Source organism: Salminus brasiliensis, chromosome 22, assembly GCF_030463535.1.
Source record: "Salminus brasiliensis chromosome 22, fSalBra1.hap2, whole genome shotgun sequence".
Lineage (NCBI taxonomy): Eukaryota > Metazoa > Chordata > Actinopteri > Characiformes > Bryconidae > Salminus > Salminus brasiliensis.
Genome location: NC_132899.1, coordinates 19,443,379 through 19,456,068, shown reverse-complemented (window position 1 = coordinate 19,456,068; position 12,690 = coordinate 19,443,379). Strand labels below are relative to the sequence as shown.

General features: G+C 42.4%; 1 protein-coding gene across 1 annotated transcript in view; it reads left to right on the top strand.

The window, feature by feature from the left end:
• etv4 (ETS variant transcription factor 4) overlaps positions 1–12,136 on the top strand; it is a 38,159-nt gene extending 26,023 nt beyond the window's left edge. Inside the window, exons 6-12 of the mRNA XM_072667114.1 lie at positions 745–984; positions 1,736–2,037; positions 5,194–5,262; positions 6,247–6,294; positions 7,931–8,103; positions 10,633–10,734; positions 11,052–12,136. Coding sequence (XP_072523215.1) covers positions 745–984; positions 1,736–2,037; positions 5,194–5,262; positions 6,247–6,294; positions 7,931–8,103; positions 10,633–10,734; positions 11,052–11,279 — 1,162 coding nt within the window. The 3' untranslated portion in view covers positions 11,280–12,136. The remainder of the gene's footprint in view (positions 1–744; positions 985–1,735; positions 2,038–5,193; positions 5,263–6,246; positions 6,295–7,930; positions 8,104–10,632; positions 10,735–11,051) is intronic.
• Positions 12,137–12,690: the final 554 nt, after the last annotated feature.

The following is a 12,690-nucleotide window of genomic DNA, read 5'->3' as shown; positions in this document are numbered from 1 at the left end:
GACTTACTGGACTTGCGGTCATGCTCTTCTTAAATAAAACCTTTGGGCCTTATTAGTATATCGTTTGGCCAGTAAATCCATCCAATATTAAAAATATTAAAGACACATTAAAAGATATACACACAAGAATACATGAATACATGTACAAGTTAATTGAGCTAAAAACTAGTGAGTAAACATAAGTACTTATATATTATATTTTAAGTTAAATCATTTTGAGAAATTTTTGAATTTTTGTAAATTGATGTAAGATTGTTTATAGACTCTGACTGACCATTGAACCTAATCAAGATTTATGTGTAATGCTAATACACAAAAAAAAATATGGGTCTAAGAAATATGGGTCAGCTTTCTTTGGGGACTATTTTGCCTTATAACACCCTAAAGGCATCACATTTGTAACCATCTAGTGTAACATTTCTCTGTGACGTACTTCAGACATCTGGTTGCCATCACCACCACTGCAAACCATTCTGACTCGCTTATCTATAGCAAAGCATTTTAAAATAAGAACTCTGACCAACGTTTTAATCATGTTTTATTATTATCATTGTTATTATTATTTTTAATGTTCATATAAGAATCTGTAGATGTATTTGCATTTGCTGATGAAGTACTGATTGGGTCTCCTTAAATGATATGTTACAATATTATAATCAGGAATGCAGTGCTATTCAGTGTTAGCTTTTAAGTTTAAAGGTTAAGCAGTAAGGTGATTTAGTAATCTTCTGCTGTGTCCTTCAGTGCCTATGAACAGAAGAGAGCAGCAGCGTCCGCAGCAGCGTCCGCAGCAGCCTCCGCAGCAACAGCAGCTGCAGCAGGAGCAGGACCCAAGAGCTCCTGCCCCGGGACCCCCATGTCCCCCATGCAACATTACTCCCCGAAACCACCGGTGGGCACTCGACCTGAAGCGGGGTATATGAACCCTCCCTCTGCCAGCCAGTCACACCCCAGCCACAGCCACAGTTACCCCATGAACCACAGGTAACACACCAGCATGATCCATTCCAGCAGTTGAGCTCTATTGAAGCTATGTTCACACTGCCGGCCATGTTTAGGCCTGTCTCGATAATTATTTTCTTGGATGATATATTGCCTCAGAAGTAATTGCAATAAACAACCTTATTGTTGGTACTATTTTAAGATCATTTTATGCCATTGATAATGCAATTACCCACTTTAAAGAGCAATAAACTTTTAATTATTAAAAGTTCAGACATTGGAATTGGAATATAGTAAATATACAAATATTGTAAGTAAATATAACACAAGATGAAACTGCTGTTTTTAAACAAAGCAAACACAATGGGCAATATCAAGGTCAGGAAAAATAATTGAGGTCATGTCCATTTATCATACGATAAGTGGATAGCATAATGATTGTGAGAGGCCTTCCCATGTTGCTCAATTGTTTGGCGCAGATCAGATTTTTCTACCCGTAAAGGAGATTTGCATGCACAGATTTTCGAAATCAATAACGTCACATGCATGAGTCACACATTTATATGTGAAACTGGCCGATGATGTTTGCATGCAAGTGAGAAGGAAAAAAAGAAGCTGTGGTCTGCCGGTTTTCAACACGGTTGCATCACTGTGTATCTGAGGACATGTATTATTAGATCTAGAACCACATTTGACAAGTGGATCAGAGTCACTCTGTTGGGCCTCAAATAATGAGGCCTTCAAAGAAGACCCTTGAAACATTGAAAAATTTATTGGCATATGTGATTTCTAGCTCCAGGTTCCCCACAAGCTCAGCAGAGATGGGTCCCCCATTTGGGCCTCCAGGTCAGACCCTGCAGCGCATGCACCCTGCTCCGGCTGGAGGAGGAGGAGGCGGCAGCGCTGGTGGAGGTGGAGGTTACCACCGGCAGCACTCGGACCCCTGCATGCCCTACCTTCAGCAGAGCTTCAAGCAGGAGTTCCTGGACCCCCTGTATGAGCGAGCGGCTCACATGGCTGGACCCCACCCTCAAAGGTTCCCCCCAGCCCACATGATGGTCAAACAGGAGCCCACTGACTACACCTATGAGCCTGGTGAGCGATTTGTAATATAATAAAAAATGATTTTGTTGCCGACACGTACAACCTTAAAGGTCCCTCAGTACAGACAATGGTTCTATATAAAACTATGAGAAGTTAAATAACTGGTTCTTTACCTTGGACCAATAGAAATGCTCCAAAATAACTTGGAATAAAATTTCTCAATCAAATTACAATGTTTCATTGACCTCCATTAATAATTAAGATGTTTGACCTTAAAGTTGCCATTTTGGAGATACAAGTTTTTTGCTGGACAGAAGCTGAGATATTTTGTAGATCTAGTGACTGTAAAAGACTCTAAATAGGCAATAATGTGTTAAAACTAAGTTCTTGTTATTAAATGATGGTTTTTTTTTGTAAATACTGGATGCATACTTTAGTTTAGTCTATTGCTCAGTATTTAAAATATACACTGTGTCTATTTTTATGGAAGAAAACAATCATTTAAACTCTCATTCAAACTTTTGCATGGCAGTGTAACTGACACAGGGCTCTACTGGAAGAAAAGTGCAGGGATTGGGAAGGCTTAGCTGGGTATTACTCATACAGTAATCTGACCGCACTGAGATCCATTAAAATGATCTTGCCTCTCTTCTCTGTTTCTCAGAGATCAAAAGCTGTGTTTGCGAGCTCTACTGTAAACAGCCAATTCAAGGGCACTGCGATGTCCATAAGAAGTTTTCTTAGTCATCCTCCCTCTCTCTCTCTTTGTGAAGTTGTTGTCTCTCCCCCCCACACCTCTGACACTTTGCAAAGGTCTCAACTGTATTTCAGTGTTTCTTCCTCTCTGTCTCTCTCTCTCTGGTCCACCCCTCCCCTCGGCTGCTGTGTGAAAAGCAGGGAGGCAGAGGAATTTCATTGAGAAAATGGAGGGCACTGGAAAGACTAGAATCCCCGACGGAACGCTGGCGGGTGTTGGGTTGCAGCAGCGGCTTCCTTTTTCTGCAAGGCAGATGAACTCATAATGGAAAAATGAGCGTGGCGGCAGTAACCTGAGAGGAGGGGGGGGGCTGCGTTTGAGGAGAGGTGGGAGGGAGGAAGGGAGGCAGGGCTGGGTTCAGAGGCGGGGGAGGTGGTGGTGGTGGTGGTGGTGGTGGTAGGGGGGTGTACACACTTAGCTTTAGCACAAGCCATTGCTCTTACTGAGCTGTGGTTTGACTGACAAGAGATGGAAACATGAGCCCGGGTGAATCTGGCTCATCTGTACGCTGTGAAAGATTTCAAACAGCAGTGGTTTAGCTCCTTTTGTTCTCCAGCATAACCCTGCTTTCACACAGACTAAGCCATCGAGCCACTGACAGTCAGGAAACCTAGCAGAACTCAGCTAGGGGATAAAAGAGGAAGCATGCTGTTGAGTCTTCTTCTGTTCTTGTTAGTGTGTGTGTGTGTTGTGGCTGTTCTGTTCTGGTATTGATAGCTTTGATGAGTCCTGATTGCAGTGACAAAGTTCAGAGCTGTACGTGCTGAAATCTGTCCGAAAAAGGATGTTTTGTGTTTAGATACGGTGCTATCTGAGGTGGAGCTTCACTTGGCTGTTTATCAGTAGATGTTTAACCCCTGCCCTGGCCAGCTGTTGGCCATGCTCTGCAGAGTGCACGAATGCTGCAGAACATGCGCACAGCCATGTGTGCTAGATAACTGTAGCTTCTTTCTTTAGGACAGTACTCTGCAAAGTGTTTAGTGCGTCCACTCTTTAGCTACAGCTTCCACACTTTTTTGGAAACCTGCTTTCAGTGTGTCTGTTGGAGCATTTTCTGCTTTTCACCATCTGTGTCATCCCCAACACATTTAACAGTGCTAAGGTCTGGACTCTGACTCTGAGACCTGGTAGTCTACCAGGTCTTACATAGTTTTAGTGGCTCCATTTTTGTTGTGGTTATGTTATTGCCAATTCCCACTTACTAGCAAGGACTATCATACGATGCAACTAGCACCGGGAGGGTGAAGGCTAGCACATACTTCTGTCGAGATGCGGAAAGGCAGCCTTCTTTTTAAACTGCGGCTAACATCACCGGACAGCTGATCACTAACTGCCAATTCAGTTACATTAGTCAACTATTGGACAAACTGGTTAGCATTGTGCTGAGTAATGGGGGGAGAGGGACGGCCACCCAGTCCACCCAGTCCACCCACCCAGAAAGGGCTGCCGCTGTATCTTTTAATATATATTTTTTCCATCGATTCATCGATTTTTACTTATTTATTTATTTATTTATTTATTTATTTATGCAGTACTCAGGCAAGCTCTGACTATTAATTTGCACATTTTATTTTGTGTCCCAATGTTATTACATTATTGCATAACATGGAATGCCTTCAAGTATTATATTTTTTACCATATTGTTTGCCATTATCTTCAAGTGCCCAAAAAAATCTCCCTTTAGCCTGGGACAAAACAACAGGAAGTGGAACTTCAAGTGTTAAGTGTTCTGGCTGCTTAAGATAGCATTCACACCATTCAAAATGAAAGTGCAACGGATTTCATGCACAGTGTCACAGGCCCGACATGCTATTGTGGTTGCATTCAGATGTCGCGGTAAACAGTAGCATTACTTCCAACTGCATGAGCGACGTGAGCTGAAAACCCTCCTTCCCCCTCTGGCATCTTATCTTAGTCTGTGCCACTGCATTCCCCAGGCTTGAGTCACTACGCCGAGGCAAGAACGAGGGCTCTTGCGATCCCACCAGCAGTTATTTACTCAGAGAGATAGAGAGGAGTGAGAGTTTCATTGCTGGTTTCATAGGTTGGCTCTAAGTTTGGAACCAGAGCAAGGATCATCATAATGTGTCCATAGCACATCATTGCGGTTGGTCATGGCTCAAAAATATCACTGTAGACAAGTACATGACAAATGCTGCTGTTGTTCTCGATGCAGCCAGTAACAGAGTTTAGCACGTCAGCAGATACACAGGTTTCACACACTTCACCGGCTTTCAGAAGTTCTCTACAGCGGTGCTAATAAAGAGGAACCTTTAGTTCATTAAGGAAATCTTCTAAAGTATAAAGAACCCCCCCCCCCCCCACTACCACCTTATGTAAAAGCTCTATACCAGTTCATGTTTTTTTTCTTTAGAACCTCATGTCTCACTAGGACCATGTAGGACCATGTGATCTTATTTTAAAGCTAATTCTTGCATTTTACCCCATAGATGTGCCTGGTTGCACCTCCATGTACCACCATAATGAGGGCTACCCCAATCCCCAGCACAGCAATGAAGGTAAAGTATGGCTAACACTGCTAACATACACAATGGTAGTCTTCTTTCATTGCAGTTATACATGTTTCTCTTTCACACCATTGGGAAATGCCAGATGCACATTGTGTGAGCATGTAATAAGAATCCTTACTAAGACTTAAGTCTGCCGTATTCTAGCGAATATCTTCAGTGCTATTCAAAGCAAAGCTTGATGCCATGCTCTAGCTGAAGCTGGAAAAGCTGAATGATGTATTTGAGTTAAGTTGATATATGTCTCACTTTGTTGAGCTCACTTAAGGACAGAAAGATAGCAACCATTTGACATCACAACAAAAATCTCAAGGATTTAAGTCTTTTATAATTACGACAGTGGTGCATGAACAGCAGCAGTCAGTGAGCGTCCACTTCAGCTACAGATAAAATGACGAGTTTAGGAGGCTACATCTCACACCCATCAGTCATAGCCCACTCGGATTGGCCAGTAGCATGCGGTCATTGGCTAACCAAGCCAGCGGGCCTGTGTTTCCACTGGCACCAGCGTTCGTCTCTCCGCTGCCTGAAGAATTCCAGGGTAAATATTACTACTGGAAAAGGCCTGTATTTTTCCTGGAGCAAAGAAAAATAACCCACCTCTTTGCTCACTCTGTTTGTCGCACCATTTTGGGTCATTTCAAAACGCAGACTGGGCTCAGCTCCGTAATGAGGGATTAATTACAGAAACTTGGAGTCACTTCCTTTACTGAGAGTCTAGTGTCCTACATGCTAATGATAATTGTTGTAATTGCCCCATGTTTTCTCATTTCCAAAAAGGCACCAGTAGTCGTAGAGAAGTTATGAAATTGTACAATTATGTCATTATCTTGCAGACAGTCATGGCATGCTTCTAAAACAGACTATCATTAATACATCACTGTGCTGTTTGGTTTGTCTTTCTGCCTGAATTGATGCAAAAAACATGACTCGAGACTAGCCAGGGAGCTAACGCTGAATTTGTCCCGTTTCTAGGCTACATGTTCGAAAACGACTCCCGTGTTGTTCCTGAGAAATTTGAAGGTGAGTTTCGATCAGTCGCTGTGCACGACTATTAACGTAGTTCAGCTCAAACTCTCAAACTCCAAAAAAAAAACACACTGAAAAACACAACCTGAGAAACACAACCTCTCATAGTTCATAGTCTGAGATCAGATCACTATCAAGCACAGTGTTACATGCACCATATTGCAAAATCCTGCCTCAGTAACATCATCCAGTGTCTAAAGTCGTCTGATATTGTCCTGAACAATGACCAGTTGATGTTTTTATATAAGCTGTAGCAGGTTGAGGCTATGGTTTCTCATGCACATCGATGATCCAGCCTCTTGTGACGTGGTGGAAGAAGCAGAGCTGCTAGTTCCCATGGCTGGGGTGATTGATGGGATAGCTGGAATAGCTGTAGATCATTTCAACTGGCTGAACTGGTGGAAGCACTCTATTGAGGTGTCAGTTATCCAGCCGAAGTTCCCACGATCTGGTTTGGTACAGCATAGAGTCGTTCATACCAGGCTGATGTGAATACACTGTGGGAAAAGACTGATATTAGACACCGAAGCTGTCTGCTTCATTGACATCTGCCCACCACTTTGTGAATGATGACTGCAAGTGTAAGCTGTTTCTCGGCTTCTATAGTGCCTTTAATGTAAAAAGCACCCACTTCAGCTACCACCTAGAAGATATACGAGTGTACAGCTTAATACCGTATTGCTTAGTGTATACACTATATAGACATAAGTATCTGTACACCTGCACAGTCATTGCTTCTTCCAAAATCTAGGGTATTAAATCCTGTATTTTCTTTTTTGGAGTAACTGTCTCTAATGTCCAAGGAAAAAATTCTACTAGATTTTGGAGCATTGCTGCATTGCATTCAGAGACAAGAGCGTTAGTGAGGTCAGAATGTTGGATGATCACCAACTCCCCTCATCCCAAAAGTATTAGATGGAGCACCATTTCAGAGAACACAGTTCCACTGCTCCACACCTCAATGCCGGGGGGCTTTATACCCTTCAAGCCATCACCTGGGGTGTAGTTTATCTATATACAGTATTTGTCAAGGAGATTTAAGAGAAAATTGGCATGTTTTGTACAAATTCAAATTCACACAAGTTGCCACCTAAGATGTAGCTGATCAGCCAAGACATGTTTACCTCTTTAGCTACAATAAGCTAAGATGCTAACAAACACTAGAAGTCAACAGTCTATTTTGATGTATATACAATATGTGCCCCAAGCCTCTCAAACTGCATCCTGGTCATTAGGGTTGCACAGACTTGCCAGTATACTTCAAGGACCTCAACCTCATTTCAGCCAACGGATGTTAAAATGTGCTACATTTCTACTCCCCTTTGTGTACTTGGGTGTTATGCAGGCATATGGATGCTATAAATCACATAAGTCTGTGCAACCTTACCAAAGACCTGGATGCAGTTTGAGCAGGTTAGGATAGGGGCATGTTGTGCATGTACTTATATAACAGCTCTGGGTGACTCTTGACCTCCAGTGGTTTTTAGTTAGATGAGCCTCGTAGCTCCAGTGCTAAACTAAAGAAAACTACATTTTGACCCCAATACATATCCTGGCTGATCAGCTACATTAGGGGTTAGTGAAAACTTGTGTACACTAGATTTTACAGTATTTCTCTTCTTATGCTCAGGTGAGGTGAAGCAGGAGGGAGGCAGCGTGTTCCGCGAGGGCGCCCCCTATCAGCGGCGTGGCTCACTGCAGCTATGGCAGTTCTTGGTGGCTCTCCTGGATGATCCCGGCAATGCACACTTCATTGCCTGGACTGGCCGTGGCATGGAGTTCAAACTGATCGAGCCAGAAGAGGTGAGGGTCTGCAGGTTTCATAAGCCCATGGTAGATAAGGACTGGATTTGATGCACTGCTTCAAGATTGTTGTAAGAAAATGATGGTTAATAGTTTGAGGATTTCATAAGGGCTCACTGGATCAGCCTGCCTTTGATTTGATGCGCATACTTTAGAAATGCGTGTGCAAATTACAGTTGCGTAATGTTGCATCTGTGAATAGTTTTAAACTCAGGAACCTGAAAGATGCTTGTTTCTTCAGCATAAGAAGAGAACAGTCAAAGTTTTCTTTTCCTGCAATCAGCACCGTTCTCCAGTTCCTACCCACCCACACATAGTCGACATCCATTAGCAGCTATGCATTATTTACCCCACTTAACAGCAGAGTGAAACAAAATGGAGAACGGCTCCATTACCAAATATTACAACCCTCCACTCCCAGTCAAAGCGTGCTGCTGTGGTCGAGGCATGAATGTTAACCTCCCATTGTCTGTGGGCAGTAGACGGCTAAATAGCATGAGTCAGCAGCCTGTCATGCAGAGATGCCTCCATCAGGCCTGTTCTACTGTACAGCATTAATCATTCATTACTGCCAGGGTTTGACTATTGCAATTAGACCACCACGGAGCTCTCTGACAAATCAAACACAACAAGCACCGCAGGGACAACTGTACACAGCCCTGCCTGAATTCTGCCTGAAATGATGTCTTTGTTGACAAATAACAATTAAGATCTTCCTATTCAGTTCAGACATTCAAGCCTGTACTAGTTTATTGTAGCTTCTATTTCAGATGCAGAGAATCACAAACTAATATATATGAAAATTTTTTTACGGAGTCAGAACTGTTTAAAAAACAATGTGCTTTTAATTATGTTCTCATATTTTCATATAATGGCGTCAGCAAATTCACTCCAAGGACCAATGTACCCTAAAATTTCCCCTCAGTCAAGACAACACAACCATATTTTTTATTTGTGTTACACACTAGTGAGCAAACACACTCAGTGACAGTAAGCACACATGCAGCCATCGCTGCAGCGCCTGGGGAGCAGGTGAGGGTGAAGGGCCTTGCTCAAGGACAGCTTGCTGAGCCTGGGTATCAGACCAACACCCCTGTCACCAATAGCCACCACTGTCCATGTGTATAAATGAGAGAATTCACTAGCCAGTTAGACCATTTTAATCATTCTATTGGAGGCAAATATAGCAGCATTTAGAACCATAATTAAAGCGAATAACCCACAGTGAGAGCTAGCTGGCCTAATGTACAGCCTCCATACCACTGGGTTAGTTTGACAACACAGTATGACAACTTTTGCCTCCCAATGGAAACGATGAGAAAACTCCAGATCACCAACATATTTTGAAAGTAGTCAGTTCTTTGGAGATTTGTCATTTACAAATGAATCAAAAACATAATAAGAAAAATTGATGGTGCTTATATTTGATCTGATTTTATTCTTTTCATCTTTTCATTTTAATGAACACAAATTTTTTATGTTTTTGGAAGATTTGCTAGACTTCAACTTGCCCCTCAGTCTGGCACAAGACAAGACATGCACGTTTACTATTAGTGTTGGACACTGATGGAATTTGCCCTCTGCCTTTAACCCATCCATGCAGTGAACACACACGTACACACTAGTGAGCAAACACACACAGTGAGCCGACGTGTCCACATTTTTTTATTACTGCAACGCCCGGGGAGCAGGGAGGATTAAGGGCCTTCCTCAAGAACCAACAGTGGCGGCTTGCCGAGCCCAGGTATCAAACCCTCAGCCCTGTCATTAATAGCCCAGTGCACTAACCGCTGAGCCACCACTGCCCAACAGTCATTGCACCTGGGTGGGCATGAACCACCAACCATTCGGTTAGCAGCCATATGCACGTATGAACTGATTGCACCACAGAAACCACTAATTGCGCCACAATTAGCCCCCACATGTGGGGTACGTCGTACCATTTGCACATCATTCAGCTTTTGGTCACATTCAGTTGGTCCTGGATACAAAGTGTGCACTGTTTTTGGAGAAGAGATGTGTAGGTTACTGAAATGTGTTGGTTTCTGGTTTCTGCTGCTGAAAATGCATTTTTGGGTCCATAAAAGGAACTGTACTGTATAAGCATGTGGGGGAGTTGTCCTAGTCTCATCAGAATGACATTTGAAAGTGTTTTGACATGGTAACACCCTGTAGTGCTGAACAGTCACTGAAGTACATTCATAAGTGCCTGTGGACCTTACTGAAATGTCATCAGGATTTAATATGTATTATTGATATATAATGTGATGGTTTTTGGTGATGTCAACATTTTCTGTCACACACAAAATATAAAAAGTGACCCCTCAAGCTCCACAGGCCCACCAGTGGTTTCAGACATGAATTCCATTGTTTTCTACATACTTACTAAATAATAATCCTTAGGAAATGTAATAAGCCACAGCTTTGTGTGTGTACATACAGTAAAGCCCCTACAGTGGCTTCCTGAATAAAAGCACATCTTCCCGTTTTCTTTCTTCTCACGTCTCTCCTGTTTTTTTCTTCTTGTAGGTGGCCAGGCTGTGGGGGATGCAGAAGAACCGTCCAGCCATGAATTATGACAAACTGAGCCGCTCCCTGCGCTACTACTACGAGAAAGGAATTATGCAAAAGGTACTAACACTTTCATAAAGTGACTTAATAGGAGACACCTTTTTTGCAAATAGCCCCCTCTGGTGCACTGACCTCAAATAAAGATTCCAAAATTGTGAAAAAGACAGAAAATCTACACTTATATATCATTATCTTCACAGTATGTTTTCTATATTAAAAAAAAAAATATTTGCCTGTAAAACTAGCCCTGCTCTCTGTTAAATATAGGAAATAAAAAAAGTTTTGATTATTGCATTTTTTTTTTAATCCTACAACAGCTTTTTCATTTACTGCTAAGATTTCATTGTGTCTGATTACACTGATCTCTGTGTGTTCAGGTGGCAGGCGAGCGCTATGTTTACAAATTCGTATGTGAACCGGAAGCGTTGATCTCCCTGGCTTTCCCCGACAATCAGCGGCCCAGCCTGAAGGCCGAGTTCGAGCGCTACGTGAACGAAGAGGACACGGTGCCGCTGTCACACCTGGACGAGGGCGTTTCCTACCCCTCCGAACCAGCCGCCACCAACATGGGCCCACAGCCCTACTCCAAAGGCTACATGTACTAACGCCTCCAACACCCAGATTTCCCCCACCTTCCCCCTTACCATGCACCTATTGCACATGCCCAACCCCATCCACTTGTATATAAGGCTATGGTGTTTTTTTTTTTGTTTTGTTTCTTTGTTTGTTTTTTGGTTTGTTTAAATTAATATCATTAGGGACTCCTGATTCCTCTCAGAATTGAAAGAGGCGTATCCAATAAAAACACGAGACTGTGGTTCAACAAGTGGCTAAATAAAGACCCCATCTTATTGCCACAACATCTTGAGACCAGACTGTTTTCCCACTATGCTGGCCAATTGAATGTCAAGCTAAAGATACTGGTGTCCAGGATACAAAGGTGAGATGTTTATCTATGACTTAGTTATGCAACCCGCTGGAGAAACCGCCGATCAACGGGTAACAAAGGGCTCTTTTCGAACAAACGTCTTTAGCGTACAAGTATGTAAACAAGCCAAATATAAGTCCTCTAATATATCAGTCCCGTGGAACCCGTATCTACTCAGCAACGTGTGACCAGCGCAAACATTTGTCACTAAATACGTCACTCTCACTAGGATCTTCCCAGAGTTCCTGAAGGCTCGTTGGACATAGACACCTCAACACAGAATTGCCTTCCATGATGTAAATATCACTGTCACACGGCTACTCTTTCAGCAACCAGCCAGGAAGAATTTGAATCCCAGCTTGAACAATGTGCTGGACCTGTAGTGCGAGGAGGGCATTTCTCGAGAAGCAGTAACACTATAATCCAAATAACTTGAATAATAATACTATAAATAAATAGTACAATGTTTATCAGTAATATCCCAGTGTTGTTGTTGTTTTTTCTTTTAACAAAATCACATATTCCTGATAGTAAATCTGCTGTTTATGCTGTTTAAATAAACTCTTTTTGCTTTACAGACATCTCACGTTAAGTCATCTTTGATTTTAGCGAGACCAGCCTATGGTTTTATACATACATACACATAAACTATGTTGCATGGAGCATCCAGCAAAATATAGAGGAAATACTGTGGTTAATAGTGTGTTTAAATCAGTGTGTTGCAAACCCCTCTTTGAGGAAGACTGCAGGATAGGCAGTTACTGTCCAATCCCTAGCTTATGTAATCAATCCTGTATTAAAGTGACTCAGGTAAATCAGGTGAGATTCTGATGAAGCTGAACAAATTCACACACTGGCTGAAGTTCACAGACCACCAAGTTAGCCACCAAGTGCACTGCTGAGGTGACTGATTGCAGTACTGTACATAATAATATACCCGCCCAGCACTTTATTAGGAACACTGTACTAATATGGGGTGGTGCCACCCTTGGCTCTCAGAACAGCTTCATCAGTTCTACGCTATGTTAGAATTTTTTTTTTTTGAGATTCTGGGGCTTCTTTGGATTTACAAAAGTGTCTTAGAGAGA